Source organism: Myotis myotis, unplaced genomic scaffold, assembly GCF_014108235.1.
Source record: "Myotis myotis isolate mMyoMyo1 unplaced genomic scaffold, mMyoMyo1.p scaffold_m19_p_20, whole genome shotgun sequence".
Classification (NCBI taxonomy): domain Eukaryota; kingdom Metazoa; phylum Chordata; class Mammalia; order Chiroptera; family Vespertilionidae; genus Myotis; species Myotis myotis.
In genome coordinates this window covers 8,802,474-8,827,143 of record NW_023416325.1, presented here as the reverse complement: position 1 = coordinate 8,827,143, position 24,670 = coordinate 8,802,474, and the positions used below count along the sequence as shown (strand labels likewise).

General features: G+C 50.5%; 1 protein-coding gene across 2 annotated transcripts in view; it reads left to right on the top strand.

Moving 5' to 3' along the window:
- The window catches only part of FLI1 (Fli-1 proto-oncogene, ETS transcription factor), a 118,768-nt gene that overhangs the window by 80,771 nt on the left and 13,327 nt on the right, over positions 1–24,670 (top strand). For both annotated transcript variants that reach the window (XM_036353417.1, XM_036353416.1), the window contains one exon: positions 7,138–7,203. In XM_036353417.1, the coding sequence (XP_036209310.1) occupies positions 7,138–7,203 (66 nt within the window). The remainder of the gene's footprint in view (positions 1–7,137; positions 7,204–24,670) is intronic.

Below are 24,670 nucleotides of genomic sequence, written 5' to 3'. Positions count from 1 at the left end.
CAGAGAGACAGAAACATCAATGATGAGAGAGTAACATTGATCGGCTGCCTCCTGCACGCCCCACACTTGGGATCGAGCCCGCAATCTGGGCATATGCCCTGACCGGGAATCGAACCATGACCTCCAGGTTCATAGGTAGATGCTCAACCACTGAGCCACACTGGCCTGGCTCCTTCTTTATTTCGTAAGAGTACGTGTGGACGTGAAGGAAGATGCCCGAAGGTCACAAATAGAAAATGAAGTTTCCAGAAAGGAGATTATTAGTGGAACACGTTTTCAGAGTGGAGAGGAGATGGAACAGAGCATATATATGGTACAATGTGGAGTGAAACAGCTCAATGGAAATCGGTCTGTGTCTTGATAGAAACACCACAGCTGCCTTCAAAAGCCAAAACCGAAATGCCCGTATCAAGGCTCATACCCGCTCGCCCGGCATAGGACTGGCATAGTCTGCAGGCCTTTTGAGGAACCTAGACTTACAGTGACCTGCTGGCCTGGAGGGCAGCTTTGGTTCATGCTTCATTTTCATTGGTATCTACCTTTAGGCTCTAGCGTCTGGGACCCTGTGGCCCCGGGTGGTGGTTGGCCTGCTACACCGCGGCAGGAGGTCACGTGGCTGGTGGCCGTCTGCTGCCTGGATGGCTGGGAACCCCCTGGTGTCCACCAGCATGTCCTCAAACGCTGTATTGTTTTTGCAGATGGACTTCCAGCGGATGTTTTGTGCTCAGACGGGGAGGCCGGCACTTTGAGGGAAGAGGCCAGGCCCCTGAGCAGAGGCAGGAGGAAGGGATGCTGGTGCCTGGTGCTGGGTCCCCTGTCCTTCTGTTGAGGAGGGCACGGGGTCCAAGCATCTTGCACTTGGGCAAGAAGTGGAAGGAGAAGAGCTGAGCGCCTCCGCACAGAAGGAGGAAGTGCTGTGGGCTAGGGAGTCAGCAGAGGCGCGGAGACCTCAGGCCTAAACTGCGCGTCAGAGGCTCCCGACTAGCTGTGCTTCCTCGCAGCCTGATCTCCCCAGACTGTCACAGCAAAAGGGAACCTTAGACTTAGTGGATACGAAGTCCTGGCGTCACATTTACACGTTCTAACAGGCGCTTGAGTAGTCATTCTGGTTGTCTGGGAGGGAAGCTTTAAAAGTAAGCACTGAACCCCAGCCAGTGATTGAGCGTCCACCTATGAACCAGGAGGTCACGGTTCGATTCCCGGTCAGGGCACATGCCCAGGTTGTGGGCTCGATCCCCCATGTGGGGCGTGCAAGAGGCAGCCGATCTATGATCCTCTCACATCATTGATGTTTCTGTCTGTTTCTCCCTCTCCCTTCCTCTCTGAAATCAATAAAAATATATTTTTTAAAAAATAAATAAAAGTAAGCATCAAATTGTAAATGAATTGTCCGGGGTGGAGAATAAATAGCAACATCAAGCCACTCCGCACCCTGTCTGATAGCCCAGCACGCTCGCATTTATCCGACCTGCCTGCAGGTGCCTGTCCTTCAGGCCTGAGCTTGTAGGCTGTTCCCCACAGAGTGGCCGCACCCTGGTCCTGCTGTGACACCGCCCACCCTTGAGGAGGAGGGAGGGGTGGGCTGGGGAGGATGCACAGAGCATTTAGGATCAATCTGGACCTCCTGGGGACACTCGGGCTCAGGTGTGCACCTCCCCAGGTGTCATTCACTAGTGTACGTGGACAGGACGCCCCCTTGTGGACACCACTCGGACTATTTATAATCCCCATTTTAAAGCTGTGGCCACTGAGGTTCAGAAATTGGCTTAAAGGTAGACGGCCAGTGGAGAGCCGCTGGTATCTGAGACCCAGGCCTCTTAAGTCCCGGGCTGAGGCCAGGCCCACAGCCTCTCCTCTGAGTGGAGATGGGCCCATAGAGCTCGTGCGAACCTGCACCACATCGTCGTCCCTTCGCTGTGTTGGAATCAGCCTCCTCCACGGGGCCTTCCATGTAGAGCCAGACCACTTTCCCCGCAGCTTGTTCTGTTTTTATTTGTCCCAGGAGATAAATGCTTTCCGAAAACTTGCCTGTGGCCTCCTGGAATGAGGCAGATTAAGCCAAACCCTTCACCACACTAACCGTGTCCTTCTCTCCTCCCCGCAGTGCCCACTCAGGGCCCGAGGGGCGGCCCCATGGTATCTCTCTGGGCTCAGCCCGCTTGGCATGGGCCTTATTTACAGCCGTGGCTGCGGGAAATGAGATTGGGTGGGACCTCAAAGGAAGTGAGAGCAGTCCCCAGCTGGCAGTTCAAACATGGGGCCACTGGGGGGAGTTGGGGGTTTCTGGGAGCCCAATAGGTCCTGGGTGGGGCACCATGGGCAGAAGAAAGTCTTCATTTTACCAAAAAGTTGATTTCTATACGTATAACTGGGTCTTGCCTGTGAAAAATTCTGTGAAACTGTGTTTTGTTTTTTTAAAAAAATATATTTTTATTGATTTCAGAGGAAGGGAGAGGGAGAGATAGAAACACCAGTGATGAGAGAGAATCACTGATAGGCTGCCTCCTGCACACCCCACACTGGGGATCAAGCCCGAAACTCAGGCATATGCCCAGACCAGGGATCGAACCCCGACCTCCTCGTTTATAAGTTGATGCTCAACCACTGAGCCACTGAGGCTGGGCTAAGAAATGGTGTTTTTCAGTAGTAGCGGCACGAGAGATGAAATATGTTGTGTGACAGGGAGGCCACAGAGTGGGTATCTGTCTTGATTCTCATTTTTAATTTAAACTTAATGGGAAACACATTTTGCATCTTGTGGCATTCCCACCGGCAGCTCAGACAGTCGGGCAAAGGTGATTGGCCCGGGCCATTAGGCTGGGGAAGTATTATCCCTTGCAGGCCCGGGTCCGACCAGGAAAGGAGAACAGGGTCCCCGCAGAACAAAAGGCCAGGTTTCCCTGGACTCCGTCGTCAGCCAGGCCCTTCTTCCCTCTGCCTTCCACCCTCCCCACCCCAGCCATTGACACGGCGCAGAGAAAAGAGAGACCCGGATTCAATAGGCTGACTGCGTGAGGCAGGAGACAAAGGCTTTGGCACCGGGACCCCGTTGTCGCTCCTGCTCCAGGTGTCCCCGATGAAGAGCCCCTTGGGTGGGGGCAGTGCAGAGCTGAAGAAAGCCCCATTGTCGGCTCTGCCCCACACCTGCAAAGCGCCGCTCTGCTCATTCCCATCTTCGTTCAGGTCCTAAATACTGTCTCCAGGAGGGATCCCAAGTGGACGTTGATTTTGTGCTTCTGTTTTCACACTGGAAGGCCATTCCATTCTGAACAGCAGCCACTTCATGCTTCTCGGAGCCCCCACTAAATAGATAGACACATATGCCCGTATGCACACACTGATACAAGACAAAGAGGCTCACCAACGATTGTCGTCATTGAAGTGAAACGTACGGAGGGGTGCAGAACTCACGAATGTGCCATTCAAGGGATTATCACAAAGTGAATCCACGCGCTCGTTCAAGTGCCCCCAGGGCAAAGAATAGACTAGAAGCCCCCCTGTGCCCGCTCTCCATCATCACCCCCTTCTCCCCAAAGGTTAGCACTGTGCTGACTTCCCACACCAATATCGAGTGGTGTGTTTCTTCAGTTTAGCCCGCAGGGTCTGCTGGACCAGAATGGGGTTCCTGCCTCCCCGGCTTTCTGGCTGTGTGATCCTGGCCAAGTTACTTGACTTCTTTGAATGCTGGTTTCCTCCGCCGTGAAAGGGGAATCACGTGATACTGGTTTTATGCGGCTCGTGTAAGGGTTAAGCGAGAGAACAGATAGAGAGCGCCTGACACAATGAGCGTTCGATGAGTTGGCTGCCTTCCCCCTCATCTCAGCCTCTGAGGAGGGGGCATCGGGAAAGACGGGGAGCTCAGTGGACATTAGCCTCACGCAGAAGGAACCTCAACGCAGGAGAAAGAAACCCAAAGTCACAGAGCAGGAGGCCAGGCTCCGGGGAGGACCTCCTCCCATCAGAACAAGTTTCCTTAACACAGAGTGTGCTGTGCCACCCTCCATAGCCTGAGGAGGGAATAAGGATGGAGAAGGGAAGGGGATGCTGTCCCTGGGGTGGGGGCAGATGCCTGAAAGCGGCCCCGGCCCCGGGAGGCAGCCTCTCCTTCTAGGAGTGAAACTTGACCCGGGAACAGTCTTGAGGGCAAAACCCTTTCCCTAGGTCACCATGAAAGATGTATTTCATGCGAGCTTTGCGGAGGTCAAAGGACCCTTTCTCTTGGCTTTCTGGGAGTTTCCTGTGGAATTCACGTGTGCCCCAACCAGGGCTTTCACCCCGGGGGGAAATTTAATAAATGCGGTTTATCTAAGCTTCGTGCTCTTAGCTAAATCTGCACTAATGACTCAGGCAGCTTGCTCCTCGGAGACCATCATTTTTCTTTATTTGCTCCAGCCGTGAGGTTTCAGCCTGGGGCGGGGGACGCGGGTAGCGGGGAGAATGTCGGGGACAGAGAGGCAGACATTCTTGGTCTCACTCCTGAGACGTTTTCTGATTCCCCTGGAACGTTTGGTTCCATGTCTTCACCCCCTTCCGGGCGTGGGGGATTATTCCTTCTTGCAGGAGAACCCGTTCGTAACTCTGATTCCAGAGAACGGGATCATGCTCCGCGAGCCTTTTATAACGGCTTCATTGTATGTAATCGTGGTGTCTGTGGGAAAAGGGATACACAAGTAGCAATGATGATAGTTAGCATTGATTGAACACTTATTACGAGCCAAGGACTTTCGGAGCAATTTATATGGATCATCTTATTCAGTCCGCACAAGGCCACACTAAGTGTTACCATTAGTCCGTTTTATAAATGAGGAGCCCATGGCTTAGAGAGATGAGCTACACTGATGGATCACAAGGCTACTAAGTGGTAAGAGGGGCTCTAATTTTATTTTATTAAAATACTAGAGGCCTGGTGCACGAATTTGTGCATGGGTGGGGTTCCTCGGCCAGGCCAGTGATCAGGGCCAATCAGGGCCAGCCGGGGGGGGGGGGGGGGGGGGGTTGGGGGGCGCGGGACCACAGGAGGTTGGCCTGCCATGGGAGGTTGGCTATGGGAGCTCACTGACCACCAGGGGGCAGCTGCTGCATTGAGCGTCTGCCCCCTGGTGGTCAGTGTATGTCATAGCTACTGGCGGGTCATCGGGTTGTAACGGTCCCTTTGGCTTTTATATATATAGATTTTTTTATCGATTGCAGAGAGGGAATTGAGCCCATGACCCGGGCATATGCCCTTGACCAGAATTGAACCCGGGACCCTTCAGTCTGCAGACTGACACTCTATCTACTGAGCCAAACTGGCTAGGGCATGGGGGAGGGGCTCTAATTTTAAAGTCTGATTTGCATAACAACTATCTTAAGATGAGGTTGCCCCAGCCTCACTTGGTCCCTAATATTTCTGAGAATGCAATAACCAAAGGCACCTGGTCCTTGGACGTTGCGTGCGTGTGTGACCGTCTCCTTTCTAAGCCAGTGACCACGTGGCCACACTCCATCACTGAGCAGGCTCAGTCCCACCTCCGCCCTCCTCTTTCTTGTCTGAAACGATTTCAGAGCCAGAAAGAAGCCGCCCAGGCCAGGAGTCAGAGGTTCTAGGCAGATGGATGATTTTTCAAAAACTCTCTCCCTCGGCGTCTGGCTGGGAAGGGCACACATTTTCTGGGCGGCACGCAACCGAACGCCCACAGCTGGGTGAGGCAGCAGCTCCACTCGCCTCCCTGCCCTGGCTGGAGACTAAAAATAGGAGTGTCTGCCAGCCCGGTCCCTGCCCGGAGCCCTGGCACCCGAGCCAGGCCGCTCGGCCCAGGGAGCAGGGAGGGCTGTGGTGAAAGACTTGTTCCTCCTCCAGCGCTTATGTCGAGCTCTCGTGTCTCCTGTGAAAGCAGATTCCAGTCCTGTCTGGGGAGCGCCGTAGTTTCCCCGGGAGAATCTCAAGCAGTCTTTGGAGGAAAAAAAAACAAAAACGCTGACATTTTACAAAATAAAACTCTTGAATGTGCTTGAATCTAAGGAGCAAAAGAAGTTTTAGGAAAGAAGGGACAACAACAAAAACTATCACGCCTTTATTTTTTTATCCTTACCCGAGGTCATGCTTGTTGATTTGAGAGAGAGAGAGGAAGGGAGAGAGAGGGAAACATCGACGTGAGAGGAACATCAGTCGGTTGCTTCCCATTGTGCCCTGACTGGGGATCGAACCCACAACCTAAGTACGTACCCTGAAAAGAATCGAACCCACAACCTTTCCATGGTATAGGATGACATTCCAACCAACGGAGCCACCCAGCCAGGGCGAAAACGATCATGCCTTTAAAATGCCTGCACTAGTGCCGATACAGACTAGGTACCCGTTAAAGTTTCATTTTAAAAGATTATATGTCAGCCCTCAGGGATGACAGAAAACCCAAGGTATTATGCCTGGCGTTTAGTTGGCAAAGTTACTATTGGGAGAACGGCCACCCCAGCCCCTCCCCACCCCCCCTACCCCTCCAGCGCAGTGACTGAGCATCTGAGCGCCTGGCCCACCAGCAAAGGCACCTGCACAGAAACCCAGAGGCCGTCGGAGCAGCCGACCTCTCCTCCAGGGCCTGGAGGGCCCGAGCTGCCGGCCAGCGCTGGCCAGCTCTGGCCCGTGGACAAAACAAAACAAAAACAAAGAAGAATGTTCGGCCGCCACTGTGCCTCGGGCCTGCAGAGCCTGCACTCCCGGCCGGCCTCTAAGCGTGCCAGCCCGGGCTGCAGCTCAGCCCCGTCATTTTGCTGATGAGAAATCACGGTCTAGACATATAAAGCTGCTTACGGGGTGTGGAGGGCAGAACCGGGACAGGCCCTGGTGTTCCTATTCCCCGTCCCGTGTTCCTGCCATGACGTGGCCTGGCCCCGAGGAGCTCTGAAGCATGAAGGCCACTGGGAGGGTGTGGGAGTGTCCCACCGGCAAGCGTTCTGTCCTCACCCACTCTGACCCTAACCCAGGAAGCTATGGCGGTCCCCAGAATGGATCACAGTGACTTTTTCTTTCTCTCGAGGACTCATGGGTCCCCTGTCCTATCTCCCTGTCTCTGCCCCTCCCACCCCCCTCTCATGTCACCTCCTACTCTTCATCGCAGGACAGAGTCTTGGTTCTAACCTGCTTTTGCTTTTGCCTTTCAGGTTCACTGTTGGCCTATAACACCCCCTCCCACACAGACCAGTCCCCACGGCTGAGTGTCAAAGAAGGTGAGTCTATTCCCTCGGGGGGCCTAGAATTTTCCTCGGTACAAGCGGGGCACGGGCCCATGCCTCTGAGATGGGTGGGGGGGTTTCCGGCTCTCTGATTCCACACAGCTTTCTCTAGCACACGAGACACGACGCCAAAGCCGATCCTGCTTGTGCCACTAGTTGGGGAAAAAAATACCACAAAGTTTTAAAATGTCGTGTCATAATATCGTAAAGATATGACTTGAAGCTGTGACTCCACAAAAGAAAATGTTTGGTCATAGAATGCAATGGATATCGCTCGCTTTCCAAGCTGAAAATTGGGGTTTCCCTGTTGAAACTATTGAAATAGAGATTGTAGGGATGCTTGCAATGCTACATTTCAAAGTTTTGAGAACAAATTTTAGCAATTCCAAAGTGGTGATTTGAGGATTTAGTCTCGTTGTTTTGGTTTGGTTTGGTTAAGAGAGAAAGAAAACAGACTCAGCAAACGATGTTTGCCAGTGACAATTTTAGCAAAGATTACAATAGCATTTCTCAACATCTTTATTTCTGAAACAATAATGTAAAGGTTTATTGCTCCAGATACTGTGTTAGATTCGAGGCATTTAAACAAGTGAATAGAATGATCTGAGGGAGAAAAAAAAAATGTGAATGAGAAAAATCCGCCCAAGGCAAAAGAAAAATTCCTTGAAGGAGGGGACTCTTGTGTGGGGACATGAGGAATGAATAGGAGTATGGCAGACATTCTCTCTACCTTGCTCTCTCCTTCACTACTTCTTTTTAGTGCACACCTGCCATTATGTAGAACAGGGGTCCTCAAACTATGGCCCGCGGCCCACATGCAAATACAAATATTGTATTTTTTCCCGTTTTGTTTTTTTACTTCAAAATAAGATATGTGCAGTGTGCATAGGAATTTGTTCATAGTTTCTTTTTAAACTATAGTCCGGCCCTCCAACGGTCTGAGGGACACTGAACTGGCCCCCTGTTTAAAAAGTTTGAGGACCCCCGATATAGAATGAAAGTAGAAGTTTTTAGTGTTGGTTGCATTGAAAGTAGCACGGTATCATACTCCAGAGAAACATAATGTTCTCTTCATGGAAGAAACTTCGAGATCATTTGTTTCAAAATCCTCACGGGTTATGGAGGAAACCAGAGACCCAAACAGCCTGGGTGTCTTGGCCAAGGCCATACCTTTGATCACACGGGACTTTGTGTTTCCTGTTCATAATTTATCATCAAATGATGACAAAAGAATGTAGTGGAGAAAATATACAACATGATGAACCTGATTGTAAACGTCTGTGGTTTTCATTTGCTTCCTTCTCCCCTACCCCAACCTGGGCCGGTCCTATGTCTGCTACTGGTTTCCTTTCCAAATCAGATTTATTTAATTTTGCCATGCAGACTAAATTAGATAGTCTCCTCCTGCAGGCCAAGCCACATTTTACTTGATGGCCTATTTAATAATCTCGATAAGAGAGAAGATGTAGCCCAGCTGGCTTGGTTCAGTGGATTGAGCATTGTCCCATGCACCATAGAGGTCGCTGGTTCGATTCCTGGTCAGGGCATAAGCCCGGCTTGTGGGCTCGATCCCCGGTAGAGGGAGGGTAGGAGGCAGCCGATCTATGTTTCTCTATCCCCAATGTTTCTATCTTCTCTCCCTCTCCCTCCCTCCCTCTCTCTCTAAAAACTCAATAAAAACATTTTTTTTTTAAAGGGAGAGAAAATGTATTAGAGTAACACCCTGGCTTGGAAGTCAGGCCACTTTTGGCTTACTTTGGGGAAATCCCTTCATCCCCTGAGCCTTAGTTTCCCATCAAGGGAAGGGGCTGAACTAAATCAGTTCCAGTCAAGCCCAGACTCTCCAGCTGTGGCTCCTTAGGCATGACTTGGGGCCACAGAGTGAGGGCTCTGCCTCCATTCAGAGCCACTCTGGTTCCATCTGTTTCCGTTATGGAACTTCCTTTCACTTGCAGATAGGGACCCACTTCTTGGAAGGAGGGAAGGAAAGAAGAGAAAGAGAGAGGAAGGAAGGCCCGGAGGAAGAGGGAAGAAGGGGAGGAAGGCAGGGGGGGGAGAGCAAGAGGGATGATGGGAGAAAGGGAATACGGAGAACCCTGAAAGTTCCTCCACCCCCACAGGCTAAGGCTAATGAGACTCTGGGTTTAACTACAGAGTTTGGTTTAGAAGCCAGTTTGGCTAAGTTGAACTGTATTAATAACCAACACATCCCCCCCCCCGGGGTCCTAGCTTTCAGCCCTCCCCTCTACCTGTGAAGTGCGTTCCCTGGTCCTTTTGTGCGCAGGGAGTACATCTGTAAGGCCACTGGGCTCATTCAGGCATCGCAGGAGCCGCTCACTAGCTGGGCAGCAAACCTCTCCTGCCATGAATTAGCGACAGCATCCCGGCGGATGCATGCTGCGCTGCCAGATCTCATTCAGGTGCTGCCGGGCACTTATCTCCCGGCATTGGCCCTGGCCTCCAGGGACGATTAGGGCTGCGCTTTGCAGGTGCGTCTTTTGTCCCCAGTAACGCTTGCCACTTGAGCTGTCTTGCTGCTGTGTCACCTCCCCCTTGTGAGGTGGTCTGAATCTGTCTGAGCGGCCATCAGCCACAAAACAGAGTGCATTAGCAAGACAAAGCTAATCAGGCCTCTCTATCCTCCCCCCACCCCGATTCAATCGCCTCCCCACCTCCTCTCTTCTGCTTTTCTCTAATCCCTACCTTTATTTCTTAAAATATTAAATGGGAAGATAAAAGAGAACACGCACTGCAATCCTGGCTCCATCTCGTTCAAATGAAGACACACACAGAGCTCCCTAACAAACCGAGATCCCTCTGAAGCACCAGCTGTGTGTGTGCGTGTGCGTGTGCGTGTGCGTATGTGTATGTGTGTGTGTGTGTGTGTGTGTGTGTGTGTGTGCATGCGCTTCACACAGGGCAGGTGCTGGCACCAGGCACAAAGGAAAGAAGTTCAGGAGGTGATGTCTATTAATGCTTCTTCGATGCTCTTATCAGACTAGAATGCCTTTTGACTTGCACATGGCCCAGTCCCCCGGCCAGCTTGCCTCTTGAAAATGATTGCACGCTCTAGTCTAAAGGTTATTTGTGCCCACGAAGTAAGACGAGTTTTTAACGTTCAGTTTATAGCGGCCTTGAAGCCCCTTTATGAAAGAGTCTCTGGTCATAGAGGGGAGCCAACTGGAACAGTTGTTCTTTCCACCGTTCGTTATCCGGGCGCATGCACTTGAGTCACACAGCATGGAAGCATCCATTGCCCGTTTGCAAGAGCAGCCACCACTGTCGTCTGTGTAGAATTCGTGATGCTTCAGACAGGTTCACATGCTGGGCCCCTGCTCTCGAGCCCGGCAGCATCCCTGGGAGGTAGACATGGTTCTCCCCATTTTGCAGATGGAAAAAGTGAGGCGGGGCGACATTAAATTGCTCGCTGGAGGGCACCCAGGGACTCGACAGCAGAGCAGGACTCAAACCCAGGTTGTGGGGTCCACATCCCTTGCTGCACACGGTCTCCCTGACAGACAGCCTTTCCCCTCTGGCTGACTTTCCACGGAAACAAGACCTGGCCTAAGTGTCGTTTGGACGGAGATCTGAATTCCCCCCATTATTTTTCTCTGTCCCTGCAGTTTTCCCACTATCACCCCACCGGCATCCCTATTCTATCCTCTTTCCCCAAAGATGAATTCATACGTACCCCCACTTGGCACTACCCCCTCGTCCTCACTACACAGAGAACCACCTGGTGAGCTTTTTTAAAAATGCTGATACCGTAGGACGGATATTGTGGGACTCCACTCCTATGAGGTACCTTGGCCAGGCAAACAGGAAGTAGAATGGTGGCTGCAAGGCCTGGGGGAGGGGGAAGAGGAATGGCGAGTTCTTGTTTAATGGGACAGTTTCCGTGTGGAAAGATGAAACCTTCTGATGGTTATGCTTCCACAACGTGAATGCACCGAATGCCACTGAAACACAGACTGAAAAATGGCCCAAAGGGGTAAATTCTTTGTATGTTTTACAACAATAAAAATGCAGAAATTAAAATAAGAAAATTTAGAATACTGATGCTCAGATCCCAAACATGACCAGTTAATTGAGAATCTCTAGGAGAGACATGTGGGCGTGGAAACTTTTCTTAAAGCCCCTGGGTTACTCTGTCGCTTGTAGCCCAAATCGAGAAGCCCTGCCAGAGAGTGTAGACCAGGGGTGGGCTAACTTTTTGACTCGAGGGCCACAGTGGGTTCTTAAACTGAACCGGAGGGCCGGAACAAAAGCATGGATGGAGTGTTTGTGTGAACTAATATAAATTCAAAGTAAACATCATTACATAAAAGGGTACGGTCTTGCCCGCGGGCCGTAGTTTGCCCACGGCTGGTGTAGACACACGCTAAAAAGAGGAAAGCAAGACAGTCTCAGAGCCGCACTCTGAGCAGGTGATCTTGACCTTTCGTGGCCCCAAATCCACCTAAAGAAGGAAGAGCAGGGCCAGTTGATGTACTAATGCAGGTGCAGGCTGAGTGAAAGGACCACCTGGTCAGGGCTTGTCGTTGATGATGGTATAATCATCACTGATTTGACAACTTCACCTTAGTGCATCGTTCATATCTCAGGGATTTTTTTCCTTATGTGCCCTCATCGTATGTATCTAAAGAGTAGATAGGTGGGCCTAGCCGGCGTGGCTCAGTGGTTGAGCGTCAACCTGTGAACCAGGAGGTCATGGTTCATTCCCAGTCAGGGCACATGCCCGGGTTGTGGGCTCCATCCCCAGTGTGGGATGTGCAGGTGGCATCTGATCAATGATTCTCTCTCTTCATTGATGTTTCTAACTATCTCACCCTCTCCCTTCCTCTCTGAAATCAATAAAAAAAAACAACAACAAACACCTGAATAGGTAGGTGGTAGCTTGAATTTACAGGGAGGACACGGGTTCTAGAAGCTCAGTGGCCTTCCCAAGGACATGAACGTCCTGCAGCCAGGCCCACTGACTCTCGTGTCCTCAGCTGGACACGCAGCCTGCGAGAGCCAGCAGGTCTCTCCTTTGCCTGCACAACCCTCACTTCCTTGGGGTCTGGCTGGGTCTGTGTAAACGCCTCTGACTCCCCAAAAGGCGGAGGAGACTGAGCTCCCTGTTTATGAACTCCTGGAACGCACAAACCCTCCATGGCCCGTGGAGCCCGAGCGTCCAGCCGCAGCCCAGGAAGCCGGTCAGGACCTGTGCCGAGTGCAGCATCGCTTCCCCACAGGGCACACTGTCTGCCTCGGAGCCCCGTCGCCTGCAGGGCCGCGGCTGATGGAGAAAACGGCTGTGTGCTGGCAGGCCAAGTGTGGGAAAGGGGGCAGGAGACACTCCTTTCTGCGTCCTTTACGGCAAAATGCCTAACAGGCCCCAAGCCCAGGCTCGCGAGAGCCCTTAGTCTCTCGAGGTGGTTTCCAGGGGCAGGGCCTGTGCACACAGCACCCCCCCACACACACTTTGCAGCTCCTCACTGTCCAGGATCTCGTCTGTGCCTCCCACCATCCCCATGAGACGGCCGGACCGATGTTATCATGATTCCCATTCTGTCCATAAAGCAACGGGACACAGACTGGACAGGGTTCATCTGAAGCCCCCCAGGTGCTGGAGCAGAGCGGGTGCAAATGGAGGCCTCTGGTGTTCCTAACTCCCTCCAGGCTGCCTCTCACCTCTCAGTGTATTTAATCCCAGCATCTGGAACATTCTTTAATGAATGCTCTCGATTTACCTAAGGCGGGTATTCATCTCACATTGCAGCATTAAACATAGTGATTAAAATCTCGGGCTCTGAACGAAACAGGCTGTGTGACCTTGGACAAGTCACTCACTCTTTCTTCGGCCTCAGTGTCCTCGTGTAGAAAAGGAGGCTGTTTTAGCGTCCCTTCCGAGATGCTGCGCCCATAAATCGCTTAGCACAGTGTCTGACACACCACTGAGTGCTCAGTGTTAGCCCCAGGAATTCTAACTATAATGATATTCTTATTGCAAAAGAATTAGAATATGTTGAGGGTTCACCGTTATGCTAGCACTGTGCCGAGGATGGTGAAGGAGCCACCATATCCTATGGCATGGTGATACCACAGGTGAGACCGCCACATTGCTTAACATCTTATTAGGGAGATAGACCTATAGAACTATTAAGGAATACTAGGAATCTGAATATCATCACATAGAAAACCACGGGCTACATACGAGAAGCTCTCTGAGAGTAACGAAGGGATGGAAAATCATTAAATGCTACAGTTGGACATCCATCCACTCCAGCCGCTCCTGTGACAGAAGGGACTGGAGGCCAGAGATGGCGCGGGTCCAGCCAAGGCCACATGGGGAGCGAACAGCAGGTGGCAGAGCTTTAAGTCACTCAGCACCTTCGTCAGGAATGGATCGAGTCTGTGATCCCTGCCCTTCTCCACTCCATCCGTTCCTCTCTTCATTTATGAAGAGCCACGTGTAGGGGATGCTAGGCCCAGCCCAGGAAGTAGGGTGCACAGCCAGCACCTATCCTTAGGGGCTCACTGTCAGAGTCACCCATGGGTCAATAAGTTATTGATACTGTGCATTGGAGTGTGGGTGATATAGACCATGCTACGCCCTCTCTGGGCCGTCCTTTCTGGCTGAATTGTAGAGGCTGATGGGAAGCCTCTAGAAATATGCAGCATGGTCGTGCTGGGAATGGGTATTGAAAGGAAGGGACGATGATAAACAAGCAAGACACCAGCCAATGTGCCTGGGTCTGTTGTGCACGTATGGGAGTTGTGGTGTGGGAGCCGTGTGTGTGTGTGTGTGTGTGTGTGTGTGTGTGTGTGTTAATGTATTTTTATTGATTTCAGAGAGGAAGGGAGAGAAACATCAATGATGAAGGAGAGTCATTGGTCAACCGTCTCCTGCATGCCCCCTACTGGGGATCCAGCCTGCAACCTGGGCATGTGCCCTGACCTCCAGGTTCATAGGTCGATGCTCAACCACTGAGCCATGCAGATGGGGCAGCCCTGTGTGTTCACATTGGGTTTGGGGGAAGGGGCCAGGGGAGTCCCTGGGGGTGTGTAGGAGTGTGCCCTCCGGGGGCACCAAGGCCTCAGTGTGACATGAGCACAGGAAACTGAAAGTGGGCTGTGTCACTGTGAGACAGGAAGCTCAGCAAAGGGGCGGAGCCAGGGATCTGCTTCAGAGCGACCAGTGGGGGGAGGGGAGGGGGGGGAAGGGCTGAAATATGATTGGCAGGATGAAGGGGCCCTGGGGTTCAGTAGTTTCCTCTCTGCTTTTCTTTTTTCCCCCCTTTTTTAAAATATATTTTTATTGATTATTCAGAGAGGAGGAGATAGAAACATCAAGGATGAGAGAGAATCATCGATCGGCCGCCTCCTGCATGTGCCCCACTGGGTTCAGAGGTCAAGGCTCAACCACAGAGCCACGCCAGCGGGGCTCCTCTCTGCTTTCCTACATCTTTGAAATTCCCAGTAATTGAAAAGATGCCCCAAGAACTTTTGTTTTGATGGGAGAACATGGATGAGAGCAGAATATTTATGCCTAAAGCTGGTGCCCGCCCCCCCCCCCCACTCCCCGTATGTATGTATCATGCAGTGAAAGAGGACGCCGTGTTTCCAGGTCCAGCATCGGGGACGTGGCACCCTGAGTGGAGGGCGCGGGAGCGTGTGTTCGGGTGTTCCGCGTGGGCACGGGCCGCGCGCTGGCTGTCGCCCTGGCCGGGGTAGTGTGTGGGGGGTGGTCTGGAACACGTGTGCCGTCGGAAAAGGCCTGTAACGCTGTGAGGTAATGCCCTGTTATTTTAGGGAGTAAATAACATCTCTCATGCAGCAGGTCGTATGGCTCGGCGGCCCGGCTTAGGTCCGCTACGTAGCACTTAAATCCAAGGCTATGAGGCCTCGCGGGAGGGCCTGTTAAGAACTGTGTCAGTCTATGTTTTTCCTTTATGATGAAATACCTCTAATCCATTTTTAGCAAAAGTGGGGATGATTGCTGGCTGTGTGTGTGTGTGTGTGTGTGTGTGTGCACGCGCGCGGGTCCAAAGGCAAGATTTATTATTACAGAATAGACAGTAGCTTGCTCTCTTGGTTTTTTAAAAAAATTGTTTTCCTTTGAAATTTCAGAGTTAATGTTTTGTCTGCTTTCGATCTGACCCTTTTTGGAGAGCAGCATGCTTTTGTGTGTGCTTTTTTTTTTCTTTTTCGCCAGAGAGAGAGATAGAGAGAGGAAAGAGAGAGAGAGAGAGAGAGAGAGAGAGAGAGAGAGAGAGAGAGAGAGAGAGCTGGAAACAAAGAATCCTTGTCTGTAAGCGAAGCAGGCAGGAAACCCCAGTCCCCAGGGAGCTCCGCCAGCCAGGCCTGTCCCGGAGTCAGACTCCAGCCTCCGAATTCAATCTGACAGCTTGTCTGGGACACTTTCTAAGTAACCATTCTCCTTCCTTTCTCTGAGGAACAGAACCGCTATTTTTTTCGCTGGGTGTGCTGCGTGTGCTGTGACCGCACGTGCGTGGGTTGCGCGGCGACCAGGACACGCTTTCTCTCCATTTTGGCCGGCGCTTCGCCCGTTTCCTGGGTCAAGTGTAACCTTGTTCCGGGATAAGGAGGCCAACAGCGCCCAGTGTGGTGCTGTCGCAGGTACAGAGGCATGTGGCCGGGGCTTGTCTTCCTTTCTTTGGTGCCAGTGACGGCGTGGATTCCCTGATTGGAAATGAGGGAATTCCATCTCAAGAATAACTCACGTTGGGCAGGTTTTATGCCTTTGAGGATCTTTTACAAAATATGCACACAAAAGTCTTCTAAGGATCCTTGCCCTCAGCTTCTGGGTTAAATTCATTCTTTTACAGCGTATATTCCAGACGTGTCCCTGCGAGAGAGAATTCAGGGTTGACCCCCCACCATTCAAAGTGGGGCCCTTCTCCCTCCTGCCGCCTCCATCCAGTTACTCAGACCGGGTGACTTTGCCACCAGGGAGTGAGGGATGGTGAGGCAAAGCCAAGCTTTCCGGTGTGATCATTTGGAGGCCGCCCAGCTTCAGCTATGTGGGCCCCCCAGAGGCACAGAACAGTTCCAATCACTTCCGGGTCAGAGACCTGATCGCTGTGCCCAGTGGGGCAGTTTTGCCCATGTAGGATCTGATCAAAAAAATTCACCCTTCAATTGTGAACAATTCCTGTCTTCTCTGTCTTCGACATTGACTGTCTCCTGGCCTCTCTCTGCCTCGTGTATCCCTCCTCCCCAGTCTCACTCCCACCCCTTCTGTAGGCTAGGCAGCCCCCCTCCCCTCCCCGTGAAGGCCCAGATCACCTACCTCAGCAGGGGCTCGGCACCCCTTCCCCACGTACTTTGCTTGGACTTCCTGTTTTGCGGTTGAGCATTCAACAGATCCCATCATAATGGTCTTTTGTCTTCCAAGACATCAAGCCTCTTGGAGATGGGAACTCAAGCAAGGCCATGGGACGGATGGATGAAAATTATAGGCAAAATGCTTGGAACCGCTTCCCAAGAGTGACTAAGCATGGGAATGATGTTTGGTTTTGTCCACTGCAGATGGTGCTTGCCTTTTCCTCTACCTTGCCCTGAATTCCCCCTTCATTGGACTCCCAGGGGATTCCTCTGATCAGTCCCATCCATGAGCAGGGGAGGAGCTCGCCAAGAGCAGACTTCAGTTATATGATGAGCGTTCCACTTCACCCTTTGGCCCTTCTTTTAATCCTCCCCAGAGGGATATGTTTATTGGTTGTAGAGAGCGAGGAAGGGAGAGGGAGAGAGAGAAACATCTATTGGTTGCCTCCCGCAGGTGCCCTGACTGGGGACAGAACCTGAAACCTGGGCATGCGCCCTGACCTGGAATTGAACCCAAGACGCTTCGGTACATGGGATGATGCTCCCACCAACTGAGCCACACTGGCCAGGGACCGGGGGCTTTTTTTTTTTTTTTTTTTAATCAGCTTAAATTCCCCTTGGAGGCCTTTCAGATCTGGGTCTCCCTGCTCGGTGTGCCAATATGAAAGAGGCCAGGGACAGAAGTAAGCCAAGAAAAAAGTGATCTTGTGGGGAAATTTAACTTCTGCTCGTTTCACCCTTCTTTCCTTACCTTTCTTCTCGCCCTCCCCATCACAATAGCCGCTAACATTTATGAAGTGCTTACTATGTGACAAGAAGTTTTCTCTTCGCGTCACATTTATACTTCATAACAACCTCATTTAGTTGGTACTATTCACACCCCTACTTTACACATGTGAAAACTGAGGCACAAATAGGTTAAGCCCAAGTCACAAAGCAAATGGGAAGCAGAACGGAATCTGTTACTGCAGCCCCTCCCCAGCCAGGCAGGGACAGGGCTCCGCCGTTGCCTCTTCCTGTTCCCTCCACCACCCCAAGGAAAGGCCGTTTCTTGCAGGAGGCTGACATCATCTAGTTGTTACTAGGCATGATTAGATTAATAGATCCCTGCTATGGTCCCCAAAAAATCAGGGACCTGACTCCGTCTACTCTGGTCTTTGCATCTCACAAAGCATATTAGTGGTTTCACAGATGTTATTTTTACTATGACGCCTTCTAATTCACATAACATTATTCTTTCTTGTGTATTTAATATCACATTTTAAATAATAAAGAAAAAATGAGAGATTTAGAAAAGGAATTGATATATCGAGTAATAAGATAGCAATACACTTAATTTTTTATAAGGAGGGGGAGATGGATATCAGTCTAATAAATCTAGTTGTGAAATGTCCCTCAAATTATATCAGGTGGACAATCCCTGGCCTCTATAAGCTTCATTGGCCCGTGGCTCTCAAGGAAGAGAAAGAAAGGTATCCGAACACCTGGGACCATGTTAAAGACACCTGCCAGGATGCTCCAGCCACCCCATCCCACTCCGCCTTCTCATTCGCATGCGCCCTTGGCAGGTGGAGGAGCCCAGGAGGAAGATGGAGCTGAGCATCTTTGTTCTTAAAATAAGTGCCTTCCATTGCTTCTGAAACCTTCCTCCCTACACCACCCCCACCATCGAGGGCTTTATTGGAATACTGAACAGAAAAGCAATCCCTTTCTGCCACTATGGTGTGGGGCTTTCTCCTCCCTCTGCTAAAAGGTACCCGGGGCCCTGGTCCTGGTCCTGGATGCTTAGAGGTTCCCACGTTGACTTTCCTGCCCTCCTTGGGCATGTCTTTTGTCTTTATGTTTATCAAAGCTGTTCTTAGATGCTCCCTGGAGAAATCAGGGATGTGATAGGCTGTGGGAAAGGTGCTTGGGAGCAACTTGACCCCCAGAGCACCCTTCCAATTAGACTCAGCCAGACTACAGCTTCTCCCAGCACGGTCAGGGAGGGGCCTCCCTGACTGTGACCTTGAGTGCTCAGTGGGCTGGAGCTCCATCACCTCTCAGTGGCATTTCGCACTTACTAAGTGGGCCACTGGGGTTTTTGCATTTCCAGTTCATCTCCAAATTCTTAACTGCTACTATTTTAGGCCTCCCATCTCTACCAACTTTCACGTTGACTCACATTTTTCATCCCATTCCAGATAGCAAGACTAAGACTCAAAATGAAATTGCCTTCAGTTGCTGTAACTTCATTTCCATGACCGTGTGGTCTTGATTTGTAATAGAAACTAGAAGTGACCCCCGTTGCCTTTTTTGAGGAGCGGGGCCCCAAAGTACTTTGGAAATCAAAGGCCAGGTCTACAAGTGCTCCCAATGGCCCACCTCAACACAGAGTATTCCAAAGGCGTGTGTTCTGCTACAAGCACTGATTTCAAAATTCTACAGGGAGGTTCTTTGAGGGCAGCAGTAGCTGGAGAGTACTTAAAGCTTGCTTAGTCTCATGCTTATAAAGCAAATTCTATCCATCCATCCATCTGTCTACCTCTCTCCTGGAGAAAGAGAAGGGAGCTTCTCTCCTGCCAGACAGTGGTGTGGGAGTTTGGGGCATGTTCTGGTAGCATCATCAGCTATCTATAATAATAAAAGCGTAATATGCTAATTAGACCGGACAACCTTTCGGGTGAAACCAGGGCTGCAAGGGAATCCTGGGTCCCGGGTGCCAGCAGCCAGGAGAAGGAAGGCCTACTCTTGCAGAAATTTCATGCATCAGGCCTCTATTTTTAATATAAAACCTTTCCCCAAGTTCTTTTTATAGATGTAACAATTTCCTCTCTCTTTTTTAAAAATATATTTTTATTGATTTCAGAGAGGAAGCGAGAGGGAAAGAGAGATAGAAACATCAATGATAAGAGGGAATCATTGATCGGCTGCCTCCTGCACACCCCCTACTGGGGATCGAGCCCACAACCTAGACTGAAATCAAACCTGGGACTCTTCAGTCCACAGGCCAATGCTCAATCCACTTAGCCAAACCAGCTAGAGGACAACTTCCTCTCTTTAGAGAAACCCCTAGCTGACATAAAAAAGAACTTATTTCTTTTGGGAGAAGATAGTCTTCGAGGAAGACATACTATGGCTAGAAACACTAACCAGGACATATATCAGCTTTGCCTCTCGAGCAGCGGTTCTCAACCTGTGGGTCGCGACCCCTTTGGCGGTCGAACGACCCTTTCACAGGGGTTGCCTAAGACCATCCCGCATATCAGATCTTTACATGACGATTCATAACAGTAGCAACATGACAGTTATGAAGTAGCAACGAAAGTAATTTTATGGTTGGGTCACAACATGAGGAACTGTATTTAAAGGGCCAGAAGGTTGAGAACCACTGCTCTCGAGTCTCAGAGATCTGTAAGCTGAAGGTCAATAAAAACTTTAACATGTTTCCATGAAGAAGTTCAAGTTCTTATGTCAGGCGTACTCTAAGGAGAAAGTGGTTCATTAAGTGAGGTTATTACTTTATCAAAATCCAACACATGCTTCAGGGCCCAGTTCAAGTTCCAGCCTCTTCAAGATATATTTTCCTTACTCCCAGACACTACAATCACTTCTCAGAACCCTCCCACACACACAAGATATCCATGAACCTAATTACTACACCAGTACTTTCTAGTCTCTAATTGTGACTTTTTTCCTATGCCCTTTTTCCAGCCCTGTAGCTATTCAGTAAGTACTACTGACAGTAATGGATTCATTGGGGAAGGAAAATGTAGTCTTTGACAATTTAATTTAACATTTACTCAATCCTTCTGCTTTCCTAAAGAAAGAACCATAGGAAATTAGCTTTGGTTGACACAAGAAAGATTACCTTCTCATCTCCCATGAATTAAACTCTGGAAAAGAATAGCAGCTATAATTCTATGGGACACTTTGGAGTATTTGAAGCATTTTCTCATGCGTGAGCTCATTTATTCTCAGCGTAACCCTGTGAGGATTAAATAGGCCATTTGCTTTTCCAGGCTCTTAAATTTTAGAGGAGTTATTTTCCCCTGGGTATCTCCCTTTTACAGATAGGTTAGCTGAGACTTGGAGGCATTAGCCACTTGCTGAAGTTCACACAGCTGACAGAGATGTGAGGCAAACCAAGGAGTTCTGAACCCCAATCCAGCATTCTCTCTATTGCAACGAGCTGTTTCCCTGTTTGGAATGGATGAAAGAGAAGTCATGGAATCCTTTCCCATGAAAATCTTTGGAGCCTTTAATAAAACCACAAACAGCCTTATGCTTGATAGCATTTAGGTACGACTCTTCCAAAGAGATGAAAATTGTTCTTGGTATCATTTGGAAAAATCTTTGAGCTTAAACGGTTTTTGGCCTGCCTGTAAAAGAATCATCAGTCCTACCCAATATCCTAGAGGAGTTTAGAGAAAGGAAGTTTTCATGCCATGAGTCATACTTTCAATTTCTATTAAAATTCTTATATGGCCACATATGATTTCTCTCATGCTTCAGGCCTCCAGGCCAGTGCTAATTTGCATGTCTGGTTTAGATAATGTCTGAGGTACCTTCCAGGCTGAAAAGAAGCCTCTGATTCTATTATGTAAGACCATGTTCTAACTTCCAGAATTGATGGCCCTTTTTCTTCAACTCCTGGGCTCTTGCTGTGTGGATGCAGGATTCGGGGACAGAAGCATGTCATGCTCACCACCAGGTCATGAAGATGGCATGTTTAGAATGACTTCCCTGTCCACTTAAATATATATATATATATACACATGTGTGTATATATATATATGTATATATATATTTGATTTCAGAGAGAAAGGGAGAGGGAGAGAGAGAGAAACATCAATGATGAGAGAGAATCATTGATTGGCTGCCTCCTGCATGCCCCCTACTGGAGATTGAGCCAGCAACCCGGGCATGTGCCCTGACCGGGAATCGAACCTTGACCTCCCAGTTCTATCTGTCACCCTCTCCTTTCCTCCCTGAAATCAATAAAATATATATTTTAAAAAAAATTCCACTAGAACCGTGATCGGCAAACTGCGGCTCGCGAGCCACATGCGGCTCTTTGGCCCCTTGAGTATGGCTCTTCCTAAGCCTTAGGAGTACCCTAATTATGTACCTACCTTTATAGTTTAAGTTTTAAAAATTTGGCTCTCAAAAGAAATTTCAATCGTTGTACTGTTGATAATTGGCTCTGTTGACTAATGAGTTTGCAGACCACTGGGCTAGAAGACCAGACAGGGCAATAAACATGGGACTCTTCCAGGTGACCCTTAACCTGTAGAATTTTGGAAGAAAAAGATGCACAGGTTACAGGCACAAGATTGCATCCCTCGCCGCCAGAGAGCGTGAGAGCAACCTCACTGTGAAATGCCAGCCTAAGAGGTTCCGATCAAGGCCCTGAGCAGAGTGGAGGGGGCTGGACCCAGACAGACCACCTCTCCTTGAACCCAAGCCCTAGTTCCTAAGCGAACAGTTAGGTTTTCTTTTTTTCCTGCCTGGAATCCTCTTAAACCTGAGGCAGATCTGACCGAAGAAGTGGGCAATTTAGTTGTGTCTACATGGCCCGATGGTGGCCAGGGGCGGGAGGAAGGGGGCAGGGGGTGGTTCGGGCAAACATCCAACTAACCTAGTCAGTATGAATCGCCTTTCTGCATAAGGCTGGCTCAGAAACCCACTTTGAGGCCCTATCAAAATAAAGAGGTCATTTAGACTTCGGTGTCACTTAGACACGGAGCCCACAAGAGAAGCAAAGTGAGAGAGGGGCCCGACTCAGTAGGCAGCCTGCGTGACTGTGGCGGGGCCGGGCCCGGCCGGTGCGCCACTTGACTCTCCAAACTTTTCCTCTTTCAAATCCATCCATTTTCCCCCCCAAGCATTTTGCTCATATGTCTTTTTGTCCTTTGCACATATAATATCCGAAACAGTGCCTCCATTCTTCTCCACGCAGCGGGTCCGTCCTGAGCTGAGGCGCTGTTTGGATTCCAGGACGAGGTCCTTGAGCAAAGGAAACCTGATCCAGGATGTTTTTTTTCCCCTGAGTTCCAAGTTTGAAGACAGTCCTCCCTAGATATTTCCCTCCTCCTGGGGTCTCAGTGGAAGCCAAGATCCTCTGTTGCTCTTTGTAAAATAAGATGCCACTGAGGCGGAGGCTGGGCTGCCCCTATAGGACGGGTTGAAATGAGGTGAGGACCCCGCTTCAGAGCCGGCTGCACAGGGACTGTGAGCTGACAGGGGTGCAAGGAGGCTGCCAGTCAAAACCTAAGCCTCATACACCAGCACCCCTCACTACCTTTCAGGGCGATAGTCTTCAAACTGGGGCCCAGGATAATCCATTTCCTCCTTTAATATACATCTACATACATGTGTGTGTGTGTGTGTGTGTGTGTGTGTGTGTGTGTGTTTACTGATTTTAGAGAGAGAGGAGGGGGAGAGGGAGAGAGAGAAAAGTCAATGAGATGAAGAAGAAACATGGATTGGCTGCCAACCCGTACTGGGGATCAAACCCGCAACCCAGGCATGTGCCCCGACCGGGAATCGAACCAGAGACCTCGTGGTGCACAGGACGATGCTCAACCAACTGAGCCACAACTGCCAGGCCATTTCTTCTTTTGAAAGAGAGCCACCCTTTATTCCAGTTTGGGAGTCAGTGGTCGGATCGCAGGAATGGGACTGTCCTTCCTCCTCCTTATCCTTCCCCAGGCCTTCCTTGCTGCGCTTTGTAACCTTGTTTCACCAAGGTAAACCTCGGAGAGGTGCAGGTGAGGTCCTGTGGCCTACAGGTACAGGGCGTCTATTTTCAAGTCGCCATGTAGCAAATGCTTGTTTCGTCTTCCTAGCGACCCTAGAAAGCAGTTGTTAGTCGTCCATTTTAGAGAAGCAGAACCTGAGGTTACAAAAGGGGTGAGGAACCTTTTGCCCCAGGTCGCCCAACAGAGCAAATGGTAGCGCTGGAACCTGAACCCAGGGCGGCCTGGTTCTGAAAGCCGTGTCGCCACCACAGGGGTAAAGCCCCCTAGCGCAGCAGTTCTCAACTCCTTTGGCAGTCAAAGGACCCTTTCACAGGGGTCGCCTAAGACCATCCTGCATATCAGATATTTACATTACGATTCATAACAGTAGCAACATTACAGTTATGAAGTAGCAACGAAAATAATTTGATGGTTGGGTCACAACATGAGGAACTGTATTTAAAGGGCCAGACGGTTGAGAACCACTGCTCTCGAGAGAAAGGACACCTCGGTGAGGGCACCCTGCACCTCACCGGGATGCTCACTGCTTATGCACTGGTGGCCTGTGCACCGTGTCTGCAGGGGAGGCCAGGCCTGAAGGTCAGGCATCTGAAGGGATCACCCGCAGGGGTTATAGCAGAGACCGTGGCTAACAAGAAGCAGGTCCTGAGTTGTGGGTTGAGAAGTTTCCAGAAGCAGAGTCGACGTTCACAGACTGGGGTGCATTCTCAAAGGCATCATGGAGGAGAGCCCCGAGGCAAGCAGCCTGAATTGGGTTGGTGGCGAGAGGCGGCCCTTAGAAGCCAGGACCTCAGAGAGAGAGAGAGAGAGAGAAGGGTTTGGGCGGATCATCCAGCCCAGTCCTCCACCAACACCATGGATGGTGCTCCCATGTGCATTCCTCTGAGAGCCTGGGGAAGGCATTTCCGCCTGCCCCACTTGGCTCTTTCTTAGGAAGGTCAAGGTTGTGGGTCAGCGTCCTCTGTCCTAGCGCCCTTCTCCATGGTCATCCTGGCTCTCTCAAGAAGGGAGGTCAGGATCTGACCAAAAGGAGCCCCTTCTCTGAGCTGCAGCAGCCATGCCCCCTCCTGGGCTGAAAGGTCTGATTCAGAGCCCGGCTCTCCAAGGATAAACAGGGCGAGGCGCTGCCGGCCTTCTCGGCACAACCAGAAATTCGCCGAGAAGGTTCAGGGAACATTCATCTTTTTCCATCAAGTAATTGAGAGGGTGGCCTTCTGTCGTCAGGAGTGAAGAGAGAGGCCCTTGTGTGCGGGCGCCCCTGCATCCAGGGCCTCCCGGTGAGGTCATGACAAAGTGGAGAGCCGCGTGTCGCCGGGACACGGGGCCTTCAGACGGTGAACCGTGGGCAGCAGGGCAGAAAAATGTCTTTCCTGAGACGTTTGGCC